The sequence below is a fragment of the Globicephala melas genome, chromosome 2, assembly GCF_963455315.2.
Source record: "Globicephala melas chromosome 2, mGloMel1.2, whole genome shotgun sequence".
Lineage (NCBI taxonomy): Eukaryota > Metazoa > Chordata > Mammalia > Artiodactyla > Delphinidae > Globicephala > Globicephala melas.
The window spans coordinates 111,687,135-111,712,197 of NC_083315.2; the positions used below are offsets into that span (position 1 = coordinate 111,687,135).

A 25,063-nucleotide genomic window follows, 5' to 3' on the forward strand; every position below is an offset into this window, starting at 1 on the left:
TGTTTTTGTAGTTCTTTTTGTTCCTTTCTTCTTCTTTTGGTGTCTTCCCTTGTGATTTGATGTCTTAATGGTATGCTTGGATTCCTTTCTCTTTTGTGTTGTGTATGTGTGTGTGTGTGTGTGTGTGTATTATAGGTTTTTGGTTTGTGGTTACCATGAGGTTCATATATATGATTATTTAAAATTGATGATCTTTTAAGTTTGAACACATTCTAACCACCTTACAGTTTTACTACCATCTCCATGTTTAATGTTTTTGACATCATATTTTATGTCTTTTTGTTGTGTGTATGCCTTAGCTACTTACTGTGGATATAGTGATTTTACTATTTTTGTGTTTTAACCTTTCTACTAGCTTTATAACTGGTTGATCTAGTACTTTTACTGTATGTTTGCCTTTACCAGTGAGATTTTTCCTTTCACAATATTCTTTTCTTTTCCATTTAGAGAAGTCCCTTTAACATTTCTTGTAAAGCCAGGTTAGTGGTGCTAAACTCTTTTAGCTTTTGCTTTTCTGTAAAACTCTTTATATTTTCTTCAAATCTGAATGATAAGCTTGCAGGTAGGTTTTAGGTTTTTTCCTTTCATTTTGAATATATTGTACCACTCCCTCTGGCCTGCAAGTTTCTGCTGAAAAGCCAGCTGATAATATTATGGAAGTTTCATTGTGTATAGCTAGTTGCATTTCTCTTGCTGCTTTCAAGATTCTTTCTTTATCTTTAATTTTTGCCATTTTAATTAGAATGTGTCTTGGTGTGGACCTCTTTGGGTTGATCTTGTTTGGGACTCTGTATGCTTCCTGGACCTGGATGTCTGTTTTCCTTCCCAGGTTAGGGAAGTTTTCAGCTATTTCTTCAAAGAAGTTCTCTGCCCCTTTCTTTCTCTGTTCTCCTTCTGGGACCCCTATGATATGAATGTTAGTATGTTTGATGCTGTCCCAGAGGTCTCTTAAACTATCCTCATTTTTTGAAATTCCTTTTGCATTTTTCTGTTCAGCTTGGGTGGTTTCCACTATGCTGTCTTCCAGATTGCTGATCTGTTCCTCTTTATCATCTAATCTATTGTTGATTTCTTTTAGTGTATATTTTTATTTCAGTTATTGTATTCTTCAGCACTGTTCTTTATATTTTCTAACTCTTTGTTGAAATTCTCACTTGTTCATCTATTCTTCTCCCAAGTTTGGAAAGCATCTTTATATGATCATTACCTTGCACACTTTATTGGATAGATTGCTTATCTCCACTTTGTTTAGTTCTTTTTCTGTGGTTATGTCTCATTTCTTTGTTTGGAACATAGTCCTCTGTCTCCTCATTTTGCTCAGTTCTCTGTGTTTATTTCAATGTGTTAGGTAAGTTGGTTACATTTCTCAATCTTGGAGAAGTGGCCTCTAGTAGGAGATGTCCTATGGGGCCCAGAAGCACTCCCCTCTGGTCACCAGAGCTATACACTATAGTGTTGCCCTCAATGTGGGATGAGTTTGCCTTTCTATTGTGTTGGGGCTGATTACTGTGGGTGCACTGGTACGCCAATCTCTCCCCTGGACTGATTGGCTGCAAGGTCATGCTTCATGTGGTGGCTTCAGGGTAGGCGTCCTTTGCAGTGGGCTGTGTGGCTTGGGGGTGGGTGGGGCTGGGTCCCCCTGTGGCTGTCTGTGCAGCCCAGAGGGACTAGGACCTGGTGTTGGCCTCCTGGAGGGTGGGGCTAGGTCCTGCTGCAGCTATATGCATGGCCTTGGGGTCTAGGGGCTGGTGCTTGCTCACTGGAGGTAGGACTTGAGCCCCCATGTGGCTGTCTGGACAGCCTTGGAGGGGGGCCAAGATTGGGGCTGGTGCTAGTCCACTGGTGAGTTGAGTTATGTCCCTGGTGCTATAGACTAGAGAGAGGATTCCAAAATGGCACTTGCCAGTGCTGGTGTTATTGTGGTAGAACAGACTCCCCAGAATGGCTGCTCTAAGTGTCTCTGTCTTAAGCGGGGAGTCCCAGTTGCCTCCTGCCTCTCCAGAGGGCTCTCCAAGATCAGCAAATGGATTGACCCAGACTCTTTTCAAACTATTGCCTCTGTGATGGGACTCAGAGCATGTGAGGTATTGTGTGTGCCCTTTAAGAGTGGAGTCTTTGTTTCCTGTAGCCCTCTTGCTTTCCCAAAACAATTCCCACTGGTTTTCAAAGCTAGATGTCTTGGCTTTGTCTTCCCAGTGCAGGAGCCCTGGCTTGGGGAGCCTGATGTGAGGTTTGGGCCTCTGCATGGGGACTCACTGGGGGTCTCTGCAATTATGATGTTCCTCCCATTTGTGGGTAGCTGACCCAGGTATCTGAGTCCTGGCTATACTGTGTCTGCTACCCATCTTATGGTTTCTTCTTTATGTCTTTGGTTGTAGAAGATCTTTTCTGCTAGTCTTCAGGTTGTTCTCATAGTTGCTTTATAAGTAGCTGTGATTTTGGTGTGTCTGTGGAAGGAGGTGAGTTCAGGGTCTTCTTACTCTACCATCTTGGCCATCTCTCTAATATTATTAAAATGTCCATATTACTCAAAGCCATATATAGATTTAATGTGATCTCTATTAAAATTCCAATGGTATTTTTCACAAAAATAGAAAAAAAAAACTATCCTAAAATTTGTATGGAACCACAAAAGGCTCTGAATAGTCAAAGCAATCTTGAGAAAGAACAAAAAAGCTGGAGGCATCACAGGTCCTCATTTCAAACTATACTACAAAGATATAGTAATCAAAACAGCATGGTACTGGCATAAAAACAGACACATAGACCAATGGAATAGAGCATACAGCTTACAAATAAAACCATGCATATATGGTCAACTCATATTTGACAAAGGAGCCAGGAATACTCAATTGGGAAGAGAGTTTTTGCAGTGTATGGAATGGGAGAAAATATTTGCAAACCATATATTAGATAAGGAGTTAACATCCAAAATATGTAAGAAACTTATACAACTTGATAACAACCCACCCCCTGCAAATAGTCCAATTTAAAAAATGGGCAGAGGACCTGAATAGAAATTTTTCCGAAGAGATATACAAATGGCCAACGGGTACAAGAAAAGTTGCTCAATGTTACTAATCATCAGGGAAATACAAATCAGAACCACAGTGAGGTATCACTTCACAATTATTAGAATAACTATTCTCAAAGAGACAAGTGGCAACAGGTGCTGGTAAGGATGTGGAGAAAAGGGAACTCTTGTGCACTGTTGATGGGAATATAAATTGATGTAGCTACTATGGAAAACAGTATGAAGGTTCCTCAAAAAATTAAAAATAGAACTACCATATGATCCAGCAATCCTGCTTCTGGGTATATATCTAAAGAAAATGAAATCACAATCTGGAAGAGATATCTGTACCCCCATGTTTATTGAAACACTGTTCACAATAGCCAGGATATGAGAAAAATCTGTGTTTATCAACAGACAAATGGGTAAATAAAAGGTGATATATATATATATATATATATTCCATGAAAAAGGAAATACTGCCATTTGTGACATGGATGGACCTGAGGGCTAAGTGATAAAAGTCAGACAGGGAAAGGCAAATACTGTATAATTTTATTTGTATGTGGAATCTAAAATAAAGCCAAGCTCATAGAAATGGGAAGTAGAATGGTGGTTGTTAGAGAGAAAATCTTCCAGTTATAAGATGATTAGGTCCTGGGAATCTATTGGACAGCCTTGTGACTATAGTTAATAATACTATATCTTAAGTGATCTCACCACAGACACACAAAATCATAATTATGTGAGTTGATGGATGTAACTAACCTTATGTGGTAATCATTTTGCAATATTTGTGTGTATCAAATCATCACATGCACTTAATTGTGCACAATTTTATATATCAATTATATCTCAATAAAGCTGGTAAAAAAAGGAAAAAAAAGTACAGACTTATTCTTTATGTTCAAGATCAGTTTTTCTCCAACCTATTTCTCTTTATAGTTCAGTTGAGAAGTAAGTACACACAGAAGCTGCTAGTTCTTCCTTTTTTTTTTTTTTTTTTTTTTTGCGGTACGCAGGCCTCTCACTGTTGTGGCCTCTCCCGTTGCGGAGCACAGGCTCCGGACACGCAGGCTTAGTGGCCATGGCTCATGGGCCTAGCCACTCCACGACATGTGGGATCTTCCCGGACTGGGGCACGAACCCGTGTCCCCTGCATTGGCAGGCAGACTCTCAACCACTGCGCCACCAGGGAAGCCCTGCTAGTTCTTCCTTTCCTGGACCTGAAGTTCCTGGAAGGTGGATGGTAAACAAGTGTTGACTCACTTGTTTTCCATAGCACCAGGAAAGTGTCAAAGTGAGATGCTCATTAAATTCCTTTTTTCTTGAAACTGTGGTATACATAAAACTGTCAGGCCATTATATTCCTCTGCTTCCTTATAAAGCCATCTAAATCTGTTTTCTTCATGTTATTTTGAGCATTATGGTGGAAGCAAAGAAAAACCATATTCTCTCAGCTGCTTGTGTTACATTATTTAAAAAATGAAACAAAACTCTCACCCTGTAGACTCCAGTTTAATTAAAGGGTCGTTCCAAATACTCTTATTTTAAAAATTGTCGGCTATATATTGAAGAAATATTCTCGATTGTTCATTTTCTATCATATGAAGTAACATTTCTTGTTGAAGAAATTCATTCAAAAGACGTTTAATATCCAGATCAAGGAATCTTATGGAACTATTAACAATGAGAGGATCAGGGCAAAGGGCACAATGAATAGAAGCTATGACAAGCAGAAGTTGTCTGAGGTTCTTTTGTATTTGGCTGCAAATGACTAAGTAAGACCCAAAATAGCTGTGTCATGTGATGTATGATATGATTGTGAAGCATTAACTGAAAAATTATAAACAGATGCTTTTCTGAGACTATTGGAGAAGGAACTACTGTTTCTGAGTATCATATCAATTTTAACTATTGATAAGGAAGATATGAAAAATTAAAATAAAAATCTTAGTCAGTTTTAATGCATCTGAATCACTCTTGGATGACTGCCAGGTGCTCATGTGCTTGATGATAAAGTCTTATCCAAGACTTACCTAAGGAGAGCAAGAAGTGAAAGCCTCAGAAATGATGACCTCTCTGGGAAACTGCTGCTCCCTTCCCACACCACAGCTAGACTTGGTTGGTGGTAAGTGATAAAATCTAATGGCTGGAGGGTTTTTGATTTCAACTTAAGCTTTAGCTGTCTTACAGAGGGGAGAGAGTATGGGTTGATCTGTTATAGTATTCATCATTTTGTCCCTTTTACCCCTATGATTTAGAGGAGCCACCTAAATTAAAAAAATAAAATATTTTTTTCCATATGCTGAAAGGAAGATCTGTCAAAGCATCTGGTAATATTCAATCTAACAATTTTTAGGGTTGGTGAAGGATCTGCTAGGTTCTTTTTAGGCTTTTAGAGGCTTTTAAGTCATTAGCTCTTACTCAGCACTTTCTATTATTGCTATTTATTTTCTTAGGCAAGAGAATCAATAATTTATTAAGAAAAAGACAAAAATTAAATGAATGTGAATTTATGCTAAGCTAGTTCATGCCCCATGCTTTTATTGTCTACCAGCACATACAGAACACTAAATAAATATGGGCTTGTACTATGTATCTGCTTTTCATTAGAAAATATATATTTTATTTTTCCTTGAAGATCCATGATGTAGAATTTTTATTTTTTATAGGAATTATTTTTTAAAACACCAATTCATGTTGGAGCAAATCATACTTTATCAGACACCCACCTTCAAGTTAGATGAGTAGATGGGCAAAAACGCTTGACAGTATCTAATGAACTTGATACAAAAATTTTAAAGCAAAATGATTGTAAAATATTTGAAATAAATAGATTCTACCTTGCTGAAATTGTTTATTTGAAAAGTAAATATAGTACCAGACCTTTCATTATTCTTTCTGTAGTAAAGAGCATTCAGAGGGAGGATCTCTGATCACATCAGACCTTTGGATATTAAGAGCCTTTGCTGTCTCCATTAGTATTTTTAAATCTGACATCAGAATCTTCTAAAGAAAATCTTTTTTTGCATGTCTGGGAGGTTAGGGTGAGTAGGAAATAACAGTGGATAGGAAATAATGCTTTTGAAAATCCTGGTCTTTATGAGGGTTCATCACCCGTAAAATGCTTTCTGTTTATGAAAGAACAGCAGTGTGGGTAGTTATTTGAAGTGTTCTCAAGTTGCAGCATGAGTAGCACAAACAAATGTAATATTAGTTGAAAGATTTGGCTTAAGTTCATTATTTTGTATTTCAGTCTGATTCAGTTGTCTTCAGAAATAAAAGTTATTCACTCCAGAACAAATCTACTCATGGGACAAATAATGAAATAACCTGTAAACTCGGTCACTTAATCACCTGTGGCTTTCATCATGATATCAGATTTAGTTCATAGGAAGACTTATTTCTTAAAGGAATTATTGGACTGACACAAATACAACCTTATTATTGAACTGAATCACAGTAAGCATTTTGTATTTAAAAATATAGTGTTTAAACAAGTGGGTAGGTACAAGTTTAAATTTAGCATTTTAACTGAGTTCCCCATCCAGTCTGGTGACATTCTCTACCCAAAACAAAACAAAACAAAAATAATCATTTTCATAGTCAAATAAGTTTGGGAACTAAGGCACCAAATATTCCTACCCCTTATTTGGAGATTCTCAATATATCAGAGAGTATTAAAGCCCTGTCCCGCAATTAAGAAACACTTTCATTTTTTAATCTAGATATTTTGAAGTTATGTGTTTATGCACAAATAGTTGAGAGTCAAGTAGTTTTGGGATTTTAGACAAACAGCAGCCCTTAGACCTTCTTTTCCATTTCCCATTCTCCAGAGGCAACCATTTTTCATCTGTTAGCTGATTCTTTGGTAACTACCTTCATCTTAAAACAACAGAATGGTATGGCTACCTCCTGAGTATTTTTTCTATTTTTTTAATCTATTGACTTCTCACTATGAAAGATGGGAGTTTATTTAGCTTGTTCCCTGATCCCATCCCTCTCTCTCTCTTACTTTTCTCTCACAGGGGCACACGTGCACATGTGTGCACACACACAATTCTTACCCCCCCAATTCTTCCTGTAAAATTATGTTGTGATTTGTATTATACCAACATTTAGTGTTTATATTAAGAATATGTAAATGTAATTTTTAGGTAAACCACATAGAATAATATAATTCCTATTCTATTTTTGTATACCTTTTAACTTTTTCCTAGAGTTTATTGTTGTTATTTGCTTAGTTTTCTGTGTTTAATTCAACCCCAATTCTCCACTAGATCAATAAATCTGTTCTTGGTATGTGATCTGTTCCAATCTGTGCTGGATGCCTTCCTTGCCCAGGTATATGGCTGGCATCCTTAGAGTTCTCTTCCTCACCACCCTGGGGTGCTAGATCTCCTGTTTGCTGTGTCTCCTGACTTCCTCTTTCTTGGTTTACTCTTTTATTTTGGTAGAGTATCTACCAAAGAGACTGGTATCTCTTGAGAAAATGTCTGGAAAATAATCTCTTATTCTATCCTCACATTTGATTTTTTATCAAACTATATTATTCTCAGTATACAATTATATGCTAGAGTTCTTTTTCCTTCCTTTTTAAAAATTAAAAAAAATTTTTTTGGCCATACCTTGCGGCATGCAGGGATCTTACTTCCTTCATCAGGGATCGAACCCATGCCCTCTGCAGTGGGAAGACTGCCAGGGAAGTCCCCTCTTTTTCCTTCTCGAGGAAAACAATTGTCTTTTAGCTTCCAGTGTTGCTCTTATGGAAGGTCACACTCCTGTCTGTCTCTTCCGCTCTCAGTACTCTTCTTCACTTTTGGCATTTCTGATCACCAAATGTGTGATGGTTTTCCCCACACCAAGCGACTCAGTGATACCAGCTTGGTGTCCTATAATTTAACTGTCTGCCTGAAAATAGTGTCAGATCCCACCTGTTAAGGGCTCAGTCCCACAGGACTTCCCCCCTCTCCCTACCCACTTCAGGTACCAATTGCAAATCCAGATTGTTTCCTGTGGATATGACTGACTGGCTGTAAATCACCCCCCTCCTCAGGTTCCCATGACCCCTCCTCAGTTTCGATTAATTTATTAGAGCTACTCACAGAACTGAGGAGAACAGGTTACTTACTAGATTACCAGTTTGTTACAAAGGATATTAAAGGATACGAATGAATAATCAGATAAAGAGGTATATAGGGCAGTGTCCAGAAGGGTCCCGAGCATAGAAGCTTCTGTCTGTGGAGTTTGGGACATACCACCTACCCAGAATGTGGATGCATTCTCGTTCATCAATCTTGTGGCTCTCCACAGCCTGTCCTTTTGGGTTTTTATGGGGGCTTTATTGCACAGGCATGATTAATTAAATCATTGGCATTGGTGACTGATTCAACCTCCAGCCTCACTCTTCTCCCCAGAGGTTGGGGGGTGGGACCAAAAGTTCCAACCTCCTAATCATGGTTGGTTTCCCTGGCAATCAGCCCTCGTCCCTTCTGAAAGTCACCTCATTAACATAAACTCAGGTGTGGTTGAAAGGGACTTATAAGAATAACAAGACTCCTTTCACCATCATGGCTCTGGAGCTATTTCAGGAACTGAGGACAAAAGAACAAATACTATAACAAAAGATGCTCTCATTGCTTTTGTGCTTTGGACTTTCCAAGAGCTTTAGGCACTGTGTGCCAGAAATGGGGACAAAGACCAAATATATATTTTTATTATAAATCACAGTATCACAGTTGCTGTTGAGAAATCCAAAGCAATCTAATTTATAATTCTTTGTATATACCTCTAACTCTAACCCAAATCTTATCTTCCTAATATTCTGGGATTTCAATAAAATGCCTTAGTGTGAGTCTATTTTCATACACTAGATGGGTCTTTTTAATGTAGAGACTCACGTCCTTCACTTCTCAAAAGATTTTATTAATGATATTTTCCTTTCTCTTCCCTTTTGCCTTCAGGGACTCCTGTTCTTCAGGTGTTAGACCTCCTGGATTGGTCACTAATTATCTTTCTCTCCTAATTTTTGTCTATTTATCTTTTTCTTTACTTTCTGTGAGATTTCCTCAACTTTATTTTCAGCCATTGTAATGAGATTTCCCTTTTGGCAATCATGTTTTTATTTTGCCAAATTTTTTTTTGTTCTATAAATATTTCTTTTAAAAAATAAAATTCTGTTCTTGTTTCATGGATACAATAGCTTATCTCTGATAATTTTTCTTTTTCACCAAAATCATCTTCTCCTTGCATAATCTTTCCTCTAGGTTGAGGTTTTTTGTTTGCTTCCTTTGGGCCTGTTATCCAAATTAGAGTTTTCCCTTAATCTCTGCTAATCCTTGACTGCCTGATCATATTTAAGAGTAGGAGACTAGAAAGCTGATTGAATGCTCTGAGTGTGTGGGTAGGCCTATTGACTGAATGTCATTGTAGGGTGATCTGGATGTGCCAATTTTCAGTATCATGTCTTCTTGGACTGATCAGATCTTCTTGGGAGGGGGGTGGTCTCTAGTCTGCTAACTGGAGGATAAAAGCTTAGGAGAGTCAAGTTGTGGAAGGGGGCTGGGAGTGGTCTCAGCACTCAGAATGCCTATGTTAACTTAATTCACCTATTTTCAAGGTAACTCTATACTCAACTGCCCAGAGTCCCTAAGTCCAGAGACCCTTTGATTGATTCTTTCTGGAGAATAAAGCTCTAGAATTGGAGTGGGTACACCTACCCAGCAACACAGAATAAGGAAAGACCTAGAATTCTAACTGCTTCTAAACATTTTTAAATTAGAATTAATCTTCTCAATGTGTCATTGCCCCTTTACCCAGAGTTAGGCCAAACTTGAGGTTAAGGGTACAGTTCTCCAAGACTGTCTAGTTTGCCCAAGACTTCTGACACCAGCTTCAAGTTCAGGGGTCTCCAGGGCTGTCCTCACATGAGACTAGCTAATGATAAATTTGGAGGTTCTCACAGATTCCTTCAGATTTGATAATTTGATAAATCAACTCACAGAGCTCAGGAAAGTGCTATACTTATAATTGTAGTTTTATTATACCAAAAGGGTACAAATCAGAACCAGCCAAAGGAAGAAACACATAGGGTGGAATCTGGGACTGAGAAGTTTCCCAACACAAAGCTTCCATGTCCTTAGGGATGCACTACCTCTTGCCCTTGGTGTGTGACAATACTCATGGGGTATTGCCAACTTTGGAAGTTTGCTTGAGCTTCAGTGTCCTAGTTCTTATTGGGGCTTCATTACTTAGACATGAATGATTGAATCTTTGCCCATGTGGTTGCTCAAAGCCCCAACCCTCTAATAACATGAATGGTCTTTCTGTCTGGCTAGCCCCCATCATGCATCACCTTGTTAGTATAGACTATTAGGTGTCATCTGAGGGGCCCACCATGAACAACAAAAATAATCCTATCACTCAGGAAATTCTGAAAGTTTAGAGGTTACCTCTTAGGAGTTGGAACAAAGGCCAGACTTTTTTTTGGGTAAAGTTAATTTTTCACTACATACTTTTCCATCTCCAGTTCCAGAGGTATCTTGTTCCAGCAATTTCAAAATACTTGAAGAATTCTGAAGTAAAATCAGGTTGGTTCTTTGCTCTCTGTGCCATTAGTTTAGGATTTTGTTTTCTTGGGTTGGCTAAGGCATTTATCACTCGTTCATCTGATTTTCAGCTTCCAAAAATATTACTATTTTTCCTCCCATTCTTGAGTGTTTATACTTAAAAAAAAAAACAAAAACAAATTTCAAACTAAAACTACTCTGCAGTAGTGTTAGTGAGGTTTCTGGAGGGAGCCAAATTAGACACATATATTCAGTTGGCTGTCTCTTCCCCGAAGTTGCCTAGCACTCTCAATTTATTTGTCAGGGGCAACTTTTTGTAGAATACCTATTAATACCTGGTAAATAAACACTGCATTAGCAAACACTTCTATATTGCTTCTTTAGTAGAGATAACCAACGAATTTAGGCTTCAGAATCTTTAAAGACAACTTTTCTTTTAGGGCTCATTTCCTTTCTACTTTACATATTGAGGGCACAAAAGCTAAATAGCCCCTTATCACTTATTGACTGGGGATGAGAATGTTGGGATAGAGGAGGATCTTTTAACTTCAGTGTTATCTATTTTTACAATGTTTGAATTAATATATATTACTTTTTAATTAATTAAAACTTTTTAGAATAAGAAAAAACATTGCATAAAATGATCCTAAAATTTTTTCCACTTCAAATCTATGATGCTAGGGTTAATGGAGAGCTAAAAATGGAGAACTCTTTTTATATTTAATGGAGTAGGTAGAACAGAGCACAGAACTCCTTTAATCACTCTGATCTAAAAGTCAGACTTCTAGATCTGAATCAGTCTCTCTTCCTGTTTTTTTATGGGCTATAAAGAAGTTTTTAACCTTACATTTTATATTGATGAAGTCTGCCTGGAAAAGAAGATGCTGATTCTCTCATAATGCTGATTTCTCATTTCATTTTCTTGGTAAATAAAAGTTTGTATATTGATTTTTCTGTCTCATTCTAGCAAACAACTGTAATTTTATTTCTCTTCTTTTGCAGTCTTTTTAGAGTTCCTGATCCCTGTGAGACTCATTCCAACCTCCATAGTTTGGTGTTCAAAGCCCTCTTATAACATGGCTGCAATTTACCTTATAGCCTTATCTGTTTCCGGTTCCCGGTTCCCATCAAGCTCCCAATTCCTCTCAACACTGAATTATTTGCTGATTCTCCCAACTTCTTGGTATCTTTGTCCATGTATTTCTCCCAGCCTGGAATTCTTTCCCCATCTCCCTTCTCTTTCTGCCCATCTAAATCGTAGCCATTTTTTTGTTTTGTTTTGTTTTTGGCAGTACGCGGGCCTCTCACTGTTGTGGCCTCTCCTGTTGCGGAGCACAGGCTCCGGACGCGCAGGCTCAGCGGCCATGGTTCACGGGCCCAGCCGCTCCGCGGCACGTGGGATCTTCCTGGACCGGGCACGAACCCGTGTCCCCTGCATCGGCAGGCGGACTCTCAACCACTGCGCCACCAGGGAAGCCCAATCATAGCCATTTTTACAAGCTCATCTCAAATATTTCCTTCTTCAGTAAAGGTTCTTCCTTATCTTTCCTCCATCCCGGATTAATGCCATTCCACTGGGGCCTCACAGGGCTTTGCCCACATCCTGCCTATGTAATAGGTATCAGTAGATGTGTGTGTGTGTGTGTGTGTGTGTGTGTGTGTGTTAGGGGAGAGTAGACGGAGGGAAATTGTCCCCATTAAATTATAATTTCCTTGAAAGTAAATCTGATGAGTCATAGATATACATAATACCTTATATATAGTTGATTCTCAGTAATGTCAGTTGATTTGAAATGAATCTTGTTTCATTTTCTTTGTATCAATAGCATTGACAAAAGTAACAACTGTATAAATTATGTATTATTTTTACAAATCTACCCCAAGTGAGGTGATGCAGCCAAATGAATCTCTGAGTGACAGCAGCTGACCACTGTAGTGGTGGAAGGAAGACATGGGAGGTGTGATGACTAACTGAGTCAATCTGGGTGTCCACGCCACAGGAGAAGGATCTGAATAATGCAGGGTGGGGGCGCGTAGTAGGAGGACGGACGGCTTGAGCAAGGAAGATGATTGATGAAGTGTGTTATGGGTGACAGAAGACCCTATGCTCTGGGCAAGGGAGTTAGCAGTGATTGAGGAGAGACCCAGGAGAGGGTGCATGGTCTCTGTGTGATTAACCAGATGTAATCAGCCATTTGCCTGAGGGGACAGCCATACAAAAGGATATAGTAAAGGGGAAAAGTGTTGGGGGGAACATCAGTGATAACACCAGGGTCTTTTAAATTGTAGAAATCTGTCTGGGCCCCTGTATTTACGTGCTGTGTTCACTCCCTTTCCTGCTCCCCAAGCCTGTACACTTAAAGCTTGAGATTTTTCTTCTCACTGACATCCACTTGCAGGCTGCTCTGTTACGGCAGGAGGATTAGAAAGTGAGCCTAATCTGGGGTTACCACAGTGATCTCGTTTATCAGTGTTACTCCAGATGAGTGCTGGAGGGTGTGGGGCTGGGAGGAGAAGAGGGCCAAGGAGAAGGAGGAATCGGTGATTATGGAAACTTCCTTAGAGCATCTTACAAAAGACACTCACTCTTTTTTCCCTTAAGTACAGATTTAACTTAATATTTTGTAGGAATTCTTCGGCTCTCCTCTTAAAAAGCTTAAAGCCATTTAAAGTTTCCCAACTCTTGACCTCACAAGAGGCCAGAGAGTGAGACAGACAGCAAGATTTAAAACTAGGTGATGAATTAGAGCCTCATTCATCTGGGTAGACTGCGACATTTAATTAAGCAATTTATTAAGCTTGTTTTTGTGGGGTTTTTTTTGTAGAGCCCGATTCTAGAGTCCTGGAATCGGATATAGGGTTCACCTCTTGAGTTCATTTATTTTTCCTTAATGCAGTCAAAGCATGAGAGCTAGCCAGAGACAAAATTCAAAACATTCCCCTGGAACTTTTCTTTCCCTTTCAAAATTCAGTCTCTTTGAATAGGTTCTGTGAAGAATGATTATGAGAATATGAAAGAAAAAAAAGAAGCAAGAGAAAAAAGCACACTTAGTGATGCCTAACTTAATTTTCTCTACCCCAGTTTGGTAACATGTCCTTTGTAGCAAGCAGATTCGTTAATTTGGCCTGAATTATGCTTTAGTCTCTCATTTTGGGGGCAGTAAGCAGAGCACAGAAAGATTGAGAGTAAGTATTTAGGTTTGGGGGTGAGTTACATGATGATAAGACTACCTCTCAAACTATACACGTGAAGATGCTCTTGTTTGGAAAGAACAGTTTCTTCCTAAGAAAAGAGAGAGGGCTTGAATGCATTTAGCTCAGATTGACTTTGTCAGCTGGTTTTGTTACTATAGTACTATTAATTTATTTATACACTTTAAAATTTATCCTGCTTTAGGATTTGCTCAGTCTTGGGGTATACAGTCTTGGTTCTTCTGAACCGTGCCTGGCTGTGCTCTGTCTACCCAAATACTCTTTTCCATAGTGATCCTTGTTTTGGCAACTGTCTCCTTTTTCTCAACTCACTTATCACCGCTGCAAAAGCCCAGCCTATAACCTCACAAGCCTGGAGCTTATAGATTAGCTTCCAAATAGGGACAGTGTAGTAGCCCTCTCTTTGCAAGAGATTTAGGCCACTAAGGGCATTTGAAGCTGGTGCCTTACAGACTCACCAGTGTCCTGCTGGCATGAAGCAGCCCTGATACCGGCCTTTATCTTGTTTGGCTACAAGAAGAGAACCCGAGGGGGCGAGAGGAGGAGGAGCCAGGCACTTAATCCTGAAGGACCTTTAGGGACAAAAGCATTTACAGTGAGTACAGTCAGCTGATTTCCAGCTTTTCCGTCCTTTTATTTAAGAGAGACAATCACAAGAGAAGGGAGAAAGAGGTGGGCAGTTTTGATGGGTGTGTAGCTGCATTTTTTGCTTCCTAGTTTGGTCGAAGAGCATGCTCCTGATTTAAATGTCTTATTCAAATTGAATGTATTCTGCTAATGTCAGGTTTCGACTGAAAATTTGTGGACTGTCAGGGAGGTAGCAGCACCAGTCCTTGGTTAGTAAGCAAGCCATGGTATGTTTCTTCTGTTTCTGTAGGATGATAGAGTGTGGTGAGAAAAGCCTTAGCACAAATTTTTTAAAAAAAACCTTTAAAATCTTTACTGCTTTTGGCTTTTGCACCTTAAATGTTGAATCTTCTTTGGGTTTGTGGAAAGGAAAGGATTTGATCTGTGTTATTTTTAACAGCAGCTGGGTTCAAGGTGGTATTATCTCTAATGCTGGAAACGTGGCCACAGATAAGCATTTGATGGGGGCAGAGGGGTGGGTGGAGAACAGGAGGTCATTGGGTTCCAGAAAGCTGGTTGTTCCCTCCTCTCATGCAGCTTTGCAGCCAGAGATATAACTGCATGTGTATCTGTATGTACTTGAGTCAGTGCTTCATTTGCATTGTCAGAAGTTGTTGTCTACTGGCTTTTTTTTTTTTTCAAATTTCTCTGTGACTAGAAAGGAATCTTATTGCATGGATCCTTGCATAAAAAAAAAAATAGAAAACTTAGAATTTAGAAGATATATAGAGTTGTGTTGAATTTCCTACTATTTGTTTGCATATTCAAATGGAGTAATTAATTTGATGGGAAAGCAAGCTTGAATAGTCATGATAAGGGCAGGAAAAATACACACAAAGATTGTTATTGTAGATCTCTACAATATGAGGCAGTTTTCCTTTAAAGTATAAATTTATCTTGGAAATCAGACGTGCTTTTGTGAAAATCAGAAATACAGGTTGGTTATCCATGGGTGGTACATCTAAATGTGAACTACTGGAATTGAAAATTAAATGTTTATAGTAATTAGTTTCCATGAAAATAAGTAATTAATCAATTTTATGCCACTTCCTGGGCTTGCTATGCTGTTATGACACATACGGTATTCCTTCCCCAGGGACAAAGCTGTATGTGAAGGAAAGTAAATAGACAGAAGTTGAAATAAAACTTGAGTAAAGCCTTGCTTTGCTTCACTGTTTTGTGTTATGGAAATTCTCTTGTTTACAGTCTGATCAGCTAAATATGGAAACATCACATGCAGGTTGAAATTTTGTAGATGCAGGTAACTTTTGCCTTGGCAGCTTGAATATAAGGTTTCCTTGCCCTTTACTCATGTGTGATGCACACCAGCTACATTTTTTTTTTTTTTTTTTTTTTTGCGGTACGCGGGCCTCTCACTGCTAAGGCCTCTCCCGTTGTGGAGCACAGGCTCCGGACGCGCAGGCCCAGCAGCCATGGCTCACGGGCCCAGCCGCTCCGCGGCATGCGGGATCCTCCCGGACTGGGGCACGAACCCGTGTCCCCTGCATCGGCAGGCGGACTCTCTACCATTGTGCCACCAGGGAAGCCCACACCAACTACATTTTTGTTTAATGTTTTTATTTTATTCTATTTGTCCTTTGCATATATAACCACATCTGTGTTAAGTCTTAAGTGCAAACTCCCAGAGGGAAGAATCTCCCATATTTATTCCTCTGGAAAGAATTAGCAACATATAATGTGTAAATAATGATTTACAAAATGTGTTTGCATGGTAATAATTTATTTCTTTCCATTAAGTAGGACAAATATTGATGCCGTTTGCCTGCTTGGTGAAATGGAGGTCCATCCTTTAGTATCTACATAGCTCTCAGTATAGGTAGGATGCTTCTAATAGCTTAGAAATCTCTGGATAAATAACCCTAGAGCTTAGAAATCTCTGGATAAATAACCCTAGGTAATTACAGATTCTCATGGTCAGATGGAATCTTATTGATCATTTAGTCCAATTTTGTCATTTTACAGATGAGGAAACTGAGACCCGCAAACGTGGAGCATCTTGCTCCAAACCACACAAAACTGCACTGTGCCTGCCTGGTGCACAGCCTGATAGTATATATAGAAGTGTATGTTGGGATATAAATTACATTGAGCCAATTCTTTGGTATGTTCTTTAGTTTACAGTAAGATATGTATTTCAGAGGAGGCCTTGCCTCGATTTAGGGGTTTCAGAGAAAGCACAATGACCAAGCATTGTTTTACAGTTGTACAGGGCTCTTAGGTAGGGGCTTGGAGCGAGTGAGTGTGTGGGTGAAGGTGAAACGGTTCATTTCACACTGGCCTGGCACTTAGTTTTCTGGTTTGCTTGAGTCTGGTTTCTTAGAAGAGGGAACCACTGTGACACCAGTGACTTCTTCATTACTAGTTCTTTGACCTTGCATTAAAAACCTTTATTAACCTTTGTGTATCAGATTCCTTCTCTGGGACAGTGATTCTAAATAGTGATTCACCACCCCAGAAGGCAGTGAATTGATTAAAATTTTTAAAGTGCTTCTGGAAATCAGAATCAGAGACTGAGACTAGGGTATGGTTTATTAAGAAGTAGTGTGGTAGCTCACTCTTCCTGGAGCTTCATCCCTCCCAGTGAAATTTTGATATCTTCTAATTGGTTCCAAAAAATAGTCAAGTCTAGTATTATTGTTATTTTAAAGACTGTATGCAAGGGTGGTTAAAAATGTGGGGTGTGGATTTCCCCCTCTTGCAATCAGGTGTAGAAAGCTGTTGAAGCCTAAAACCATTCTCTAAGGCAGGTACCAAAGTGATAAACTTACCTTTGACATAATATTTTGCTCTTTGCAAATAACTTTGTTTTCAAAAATTCATCTGTAAACCCCCTTATCATTTAATTTAAAAATAAAATGCTCAAGAAATCGGGGGAGAGGCAGTATGCTACAGCATTAGAAGGCTTCTGAAATAATATATCATGAGAATAACTTATTCTTAAGGCTTTTGTCAATTCAACAAGTCTTTTTATTCCCTGTGCTCATTCCTGTGTGGAAGGTTACATATTCCTAGTCAAACTGGGAGCATTCTTGACTTTTCCCTTCCACGTTTGTAGGTAAAATAATTTTGTTTTTGTTATTAAGTTAATCTTAAGAATATAAAGAAATATAACTACTTTCTGACAATCACATTTAATTTCATATTTTGATCAGCCGCCTTTCATCTTTGGAAGAATGGGGTTATAAACTAACTTGAATGTATAGAACTAGAAAAAGACTTAGAAAAGGAAAAGAAACCCATTGCCTTGAAGAACTTTCTCTTGAAACTAAAAATAATGTCTATTTAAAGTGTTCAAAGTACAAGATCCTAAAAGTTGTTATTTTATATCAGACTGGTTACAGAAGAAAGATAAATTACATAGCTAGATCATTAGTAAACTAATCAACTTTATCTTAAAAAGAAACCATACACTTCATTGGTCAGAACTTAGCCACATGACCACAGTGAGCTCCGATGGAGATAGGGAATGTAGTTTTAAATTCTTGGCAGGAACATGCACAACTGAAAATCAGGAATTTGTTATTAAGGAATGAGGTGAGAATGGATGTTGGGATAGGCAGTACCACACCGTTTTGTGTTCCTATTGAACAAGTATAGGAAGGATGCTTCCAATAGCTTAGAAATCGCTGGATAAATGCTGGGTCTTGGGTCTAGTTGGTAGAAACTCAAAACACCTCTTTCTGTTTTTGTTATGAGCTATGGTTTCTTAATTTAGAAACTTGGCTTAATTTAGAAATCTTGCTTCTTCTGTGAAGTACCATTCCTTTATTTGGGAATCTTGTCTGACTTTTGCTCTCTTTTTTCCTTTTGCCTTTCAGCTGTTTTGGAAAGAAGTAAGGCTTAGACTTCTCCATGTTAACCATGAGCGTGACACTTTCCCCTCTGAGGTCACAGGACCTGGATCCCATGGCTACTGATGCTTCACCCATGGCCATCAACTTGACACCCACTGTGGAGCAGGGTGAGGGAGAAGAGGCAATGAAAGACATGGATTCTGACCAGCAGTACGAAAAGCCACCCCCACTGCATACAGGGGCCGACTGGAAGATTGTCCTCCACTTACCTGAAATTGAGACCTGGCTCCGGATGACCTCAGAGAGGGTCCGAGACCTAACCTATTCAGTCCAGCAGGACTCGGACAGCAAGCATGTGGATGTGCATCTAGTTCAACTAAAGGTAAGGAAAGTCTCTGGGCTCAGGTCCATTCCAGACAGAAGTCTGAAGGTGGCTGTAGTGCCTAGAGCCTGAGTTCTGTAATTCTCAAGGAGAAAGCATCCAAGAAGAAAAACAGAATAACAGGTTTGAAACCATTATTTTTGTAGATAAACATGGGTGGAATTCTTTCCTCGTTTTACTTTGTGGGCTAAACATCTAGAATAAAACTGACCCCAGGGGATAATGCGGAGAAGCGAGGAAAAATGGGGGGGGGTGGCATTTTTGCGCAATGTCATAGAAATCAGTAGTAAAGAATAAAAATATTTATTACAAAAGGTTTAACAAAGACTCTCATAGGTAAAAAATCAAACTGAGCAGTGATTGTATATGTATGTGATTACTAACTTCTGTTGAAGTTGATGCTGCCTTTGTGGCAAACAGTGGGTTCTCGCATGATGGAGAAGGGCGGTGTTCTCCTTTTAGAATGAGTACATTCTAAAAGGTACAATACATCATGCAGAACGAAGGTGCTTTTATAACAGCTCATCTAAAGTTTAGACATTAAAAAAATGTGTGTGACTTTTAGAGAGCCGTTAAAAAGCCTGACCGTTGATAATAATGAGATGGAGATGCTAGTAAAGAGTGCTATTAATAGAGATTTTGGCCTAGGAACCCCAAAATACCGTGAATCTTGCCCTGCCATAGCCACTCCTCTCTTCCGGGTCCCCGAGGGAAATACATGCTCAGGTCAATGGTGGGCAAAGCAGGGCAGATTTATAACCAATTAGGACATTGGCCCCAAACCCCAATGTTAATTTCTAGTCAGTTAGATGAGATACTAAGGAGAATTCCTCTACCTCAGCTGGTTCATTTTAAATGATCTGAAACCAAAGACCAAACAGATTCTTGCATCTTAATACTTAAATGACATAAGATGCAGCCATCAGCGTGAGAGGAAAGGACAATTAAGAGAGCGTTATGTGCCCCAAAGCCTGGAGCAGAGCTGGCTTAGCCTTCCCAGGCTGGTTCAGCAGATCCTGGGCCCAGCCGCCCCATGAGAGAGAGTGTCCAAGAAAGGGAAGGAGGGGGTTGAAGAGAGAGAGAAAAAACAAAAGGGCCAGAATGCCAAGGTGGCTGGGCTTCTCCCAGGTTGAGCAGGCCTGGGTGGCCTTCTTTCTTCGGGTTCTTGGGAAGGAGCAAGCATGAAAGGTATCAGAGGTGGCTAGGAGCCCGCTTTAACAGACGGAGCTTTAACGGAATGCCAGCCCGACTGGTTTCCCCACCGTGGCAGCAGGGAGTTGTGTCTCTCAGTTCCTGCAGCACAGTCCCTTTAATCAGAGGAGCAGCTCCCCAGCTTCTCCGGGTTGCAGTGAGATGGGAGTCAGGGGGCTCCGCAGCACCCCACCCCCTCCTCCATTCCCTCTAATGTTGCACTTACTTATGTAGCTCCCTAAAAGAAATACAGGATTGGGTTTGCAAGGAAAGATGACTGTTGCTCTCTAAAATCTTTCAAATCTACACAGAAAAGGTGGTAAACGATAAAGGAGAATGGGGGGAATGGAAATATCTTTAGAAGATTCCACTAAAAATGCTAAGGGCACCTGAAAACAGTGTGTCAACTAACTTCATTTAATTACATCAATATAGTACTTAAGTGAAAACTTAAATTTTAATTCCAAATAGGAATGTAAACGTTTTTGTACAGTCAACCGGGATTATGTTTAGTGTTGAGAAATCCCCTGTGGGGCAATTTGCTTCTTTTTCTCATTGGAACTGCCTGTCACCTTCTCACCTCACTCAAAAGGCATCTCACTGCCTCCGTTCAGCTCTGTCCCACAGTGTGGTCTGTCTCCCCTGCTGAGAAAGGAGCCCCAGGAGGGCAGGAAGTCAGCACAGTAGTCACATAGTAGTTCATCAATAGCAGCTAAAGGGATGAAGTGAAATTGTCGTATGTTAATTTAATTCTAGGATTTCTATCATTCCTTTTTTGATGCTTATTTCATCAAGTGACTTAACCAACATTCTCTGAATGTTCTAGAATATTCTATAATAATAGAGCCCTTCCACATTGAGGCCAAAGTCGACAAGCTCTGGTCAGTGAGCTATGGCCTTGTTAACAAGGGTTTAGGGTCTCCTAATCTGCTTATTTAAGTTTTCCCTTTATTTGCGTAACATTTTTTAATTTAACCAAATAAGCACTTTGATACATTAAAAAAAAAAGATTTTAAATACATGTCAGTTCTTCAGATTTCCACACTGATCCACAAGAATAAAGGGGAACTGGGTCACAGAATTTTATGTGTGGAATCAAAACAACAACAAAACAACCTTGTAGAAGCAGCTCTTAAGTTAGGTGTATGGCAAAGCAGAGGGGCAGGCCCAGCCGGGGAAAGGCCAGCTATCTCCGATGGGGCATCCCCGCTTGGCTGCATGCCTTGGTGAATTATTCAGTTTATTAATTTACTATGAAAAATAACCATCGCAGGGATGGGAATGCCATGGCTTTAAGGACCATCTAGGCGCACATAATTTCTAAATTTATATATCCATCCCAGTGTTCTCCCAGGAGCCCCAACTGCCTAAGAGACATCTTGTATCTCTAGTGAGCATCTCAAACTGATATGCCCATTGAAAAGCCCTGAATGCCTCCCCGACCCCATCTTCCCAATTTCAGTAAAAGGCACCACTTTTTTGCCAAGCCGAAGTGTGATTCCATGCCCCACATATATGTCTATTAACAAGTCCTGGGGATCCATCTCCAAAATATGCCCTAAATCCATTCACTTCTCCCCTATGCTACTGCTGCCACCCTAGTCAAGCCACATCACTGCTTGCCTGGGCTACTTTTAGAGCCTCTTCTACTACCCTGCAGTTTATTCTCTACACAGCAGCCAGTGGGGTCTTTTAAAAATGTAAATCCAGTCATGTAACTCCCTTGCTTCCTGTTGGCTTACAATAAAACCCAAACCTCTTCCTGTGGTTCTGCCCCTGCCTGCTTCTCTTGCCGTGTCTCCTGTTACTTTCCCCTTGTTTATAAAGCTCCAAGCGGATTGAAAGTTCAAAAGAAATGTTAGTCTAGTTCTTGCCTCACAGCTTTTCCTGTTGCCTCTGCCTAGCTCTAGCTTTGCCTCGCAGATTCTGGATCCTCATCAAGCAGTCGGCCAGCGGCGCAGCCAAGTTCTAATATCTGGAGGCACAAACCTGGGAGAAGGCTGAGCAGGGGTTGGGAGCGAGGAGGGGCCTGTGCTCTGCTCCGTGAGAGGCAAGCACATAAAAGGAGCTACCCTTACCTAACTCGTCTACACGCCTCAGACTCCCTTTCACAGTGCTTGTTCTAAATCTTGTCATCACAGTTTTCTCTGCCATCCTGTTGATGTATAACTTAAAAAAAATTAGTTGAGAAATGCTTTTGGAAAATGCTCAGGGTGGGCTCCCCCCTCTGGTTTTATATTTAATGTCACTTTCTCAAAGAAGCTCTTCCTAACCCCTGTTCTTAAAACACCCATCTCCTCCCCCCAGCCATCATCTAGTCCATTATTCAGCTCAGTTAATGGCAAAAATTCTTCAATGCTATTACCATGTTTGAAAAAAGGTCTGTCAGTTACTCAAAAGTTAAACATATATATTCCATAAGCTCAGAAATTCCATTCCTAGGTATTTACCCAAGAAAAAGGAAGCATATGTTCATAGAGACTTGTTTAAGAATTTTCATATCAGCTTTATAAATAATAGCAAAAAACTGTCTGAAGCTCAGGTATCCTTCAAGAGGAAAATAAATAAGAAAGTTGTGTTATATTTGTACAAATGGATTGCTATTTAGTAATAAAACAGCACGAACTGCAGATATCTGCAACAACATGGTTGAAACTCAAAACAAAAAGTATGCAAAAGAGTACATACATCCTGTATCATTCCATTTATATCAGGTTCTAGAACAGGGAAGACTAATCTGAGGTTAAAAAGAACCAGAACAGTGTGATGAGAGCAAGGAAAAGCAACATAAAAGAATTTGGGGGAGGCGACGGAAATATTTTATGCCTTGATAGATTTTTTTTAAATTTTTATTTATTTTTTATACAGCAGGTTCTTACTTATTATCTATTTTATACATATTGGTGTATATATGTCAACCCCAATCTCCCAGTTCTCCCCCGCATCCCCCGTGTTCACCCCTTGGTGTCCATACGTTTGTTCTCTACATCTGTGTCTTTGTTTCTGCCTTGCAAACTGGTTCATCTGTACCATTTTTCTGGAGTCCACTTACATGCGTTAATATACGATATTTGTTTTTCTCTTTCTGACTTACTTCACTCTGTATGACAGTCTCTAGGTCCATGTCTCTACAAATGACCCAATTTCGTTCCTTTTTGTGGCTGAGTAATATTCCATTGTATATATGTACCACAACTTCTTTATCCATTCGTCTGTCGGTGGGCATTTAAGTTGCTTCCATGACCTGGCTATTGTAAATAGTGCTTCACTGAACATTGGGGTGCATGTGTCTTTTTGAATTATGGTTTTCTCTGGGTATATGCCCAGTAGTGGGATTGCTGGGTCATATGCTAATTCTATTTTTAGTTCTTTAAGGAACCTCCATACTGTTCTCCATAGTGGCTGTATCAATTTGCAATCCCACCAACAGTGCAAGGGGGTTCCCTTTTCTCCACACCCTCTCCAGCATTTGTTGTTTGTAGATTTTCTGATGATGCCCATTCTAACTGGTGTGAGGTGATACCTCATTGTAGTTTTGATTTGCATTTCTCTAATAATTAGTGATGTTGAACAGCTTTTCATGTGCCTCTTGGCCATCTGTATGTCTTCTTTGGAGAAATGTCTATTTAGGTCTTCTGCCCATTTTTGAATTGGGTTGTTTGTTTTTTTAATATTCAGCTGCATGAGCTGTTTATATATTTTTGAGATTAATCCTTTGTCTGTTGATTCGTTTGCAAATATTTTCTCCCATTCTGAGGGTCGTCTTTTTGTCTTGTTTATAGTTTCCTTTACTGTAATAGTTCTTATCACTAGCTTTAATTTCCTTATTTATTTATTTGTATTAGCTCCAAGGACCTCAAATGTCTGATTCTCCACTGTATCCCTGTTGCCTAGGGCAAGGGCTGGGCATTTGGTGGAAACCAGTTCATATCTGTGGTTGGATAGATGAGTCCAAATCTTTCTGGTCAGTGCCTTCTCTCCCCATAGGCAGGCTTGCACTGGAATTCACAGGAGGAAGCCTTCGTGGTGAGGATTGAATTAGGACAATGGTGTCGGATGAATCAGGCCCAAGTGCATTTGGGATATTACTCTCCCGTCAGGGAGAGTCTGCGTGTGATTCAGAATCTTGGACCTCTTGTCTGGGGAGTCTGCCTGGGGGAGTCTATTCTGCCTAGGTAGCTGTGCTGGTCTTCCTTCCACCCCACTTTCTGTTTGACTCCTTCTTTGGCAAGGATTTTGGTCCATGAGCTAGAGGGCCTGGAACTGCTCTTTTTCTTTAAAGGTAACTTTGCTTATCTTCTGGTCATTGTGTTGATCTTAAAGTTTGTTTATCAGAGACTATTCTTACCAACCTTATTTCCAAGTTCTTAGGGGAAGTTTTATTGTAACCCCCAGGGTGAACTACAAACCACTATTATAAAGTTCCCAAAATTGGGGTGGGGGTTGGTGATTGTTCTAGAGAGTGAATAAATAAAAACATCTCAGTTTAAGATTAAAATATGGAAACAATGCGATATATTACACTGTGTAGTATTTTCCATTATTTTTTAAATAGAAAATGTAATCCACATATTTTGCTTCTTAGCTTCCAGATATTCTTTAGGAGTAAGTATGAGAAGCCAGCTGAACCATTTTTAGAAACTTTCCTTCTCCTCTCCCTTGTCCTTTGGATTCAGAGGCTGTGCTGTGCAGGAAAACCAGACCAAGAACCTAAAAGGGTTTGACTTTAACTGCAACTTCTGGTCTGGATGAATGTATTTGGGTGCTAAATAGGCAAATTAGATACCCATGCTTCCTGATTAACAGTCTTCTTAGAGAGAATATTATTTGTATTCCTGGAAACATGATAGCAGGAAAGAGGCAAGGCTTAGACTAAAAGATGTGGCTGGATGCCAGATAGAAGTCTTGAAGTGACTTTGCTGGAATCAGCTCCCCAAATAACACCCTTGAGATAAATTCCACTCTCCAGGTGAAATTTGTGTCTGTATCTTCGATTTGCGCCTGATTCTCAAAGATAGAACGTTGAACGGAGATTCTGTTTACAAGACGTTCTGACTGGGCTGTACCCAGACTGAGATGTGCCTAACATCTGGAGTTAAATCCAGATGCCCAGTGACTTACATGGGGTCTGAAGGGCTTCCTGGGGAAAAGGCTTGAATCCTCTCCACAGTTGGGGTTGTCACATCAGATGTGCCTGAAGGACTGAGGACTATGGAAGTCCTGGGATGATGGAGCTCTTGAAAGAGGGTTC

The 25,063-nt window shown here is 39.7% G+C and overlaps 1 protein-coding gene across 4 annotated transcripts in view; it reads left to right on the forward strand.

The window, feature by feature from the left end:
- AKAP6 (A-kinase anchoring protein 6) overlaps nt 1-25,063 on the forward strand; it is a 493,560-nt gene that overhangs the window by 97,309 nt on the left and 371,188 nt on the right. For 3 of the 4 annotated variants that reach the window (XM_060294728.1, XM_060294724.1, XM_060294726.1), the window contains exon 2: nt 18,264-18,621. In XM_060294728.1, coding sequence (XP_060150711.1) covers nt 18,298-18,621 — 324 coding nt within the window. In that variant the 5' untranslated portion in view covers nt 18,264-18,297. Of the gene's footprint in view, nt 1-5,011; nt 5,145-18,263; nt 18,622-25,063 lie in introns of all 4 variants that reach the window. The other variant, XM_060294725.1, reaches the window with a different exon arrangement.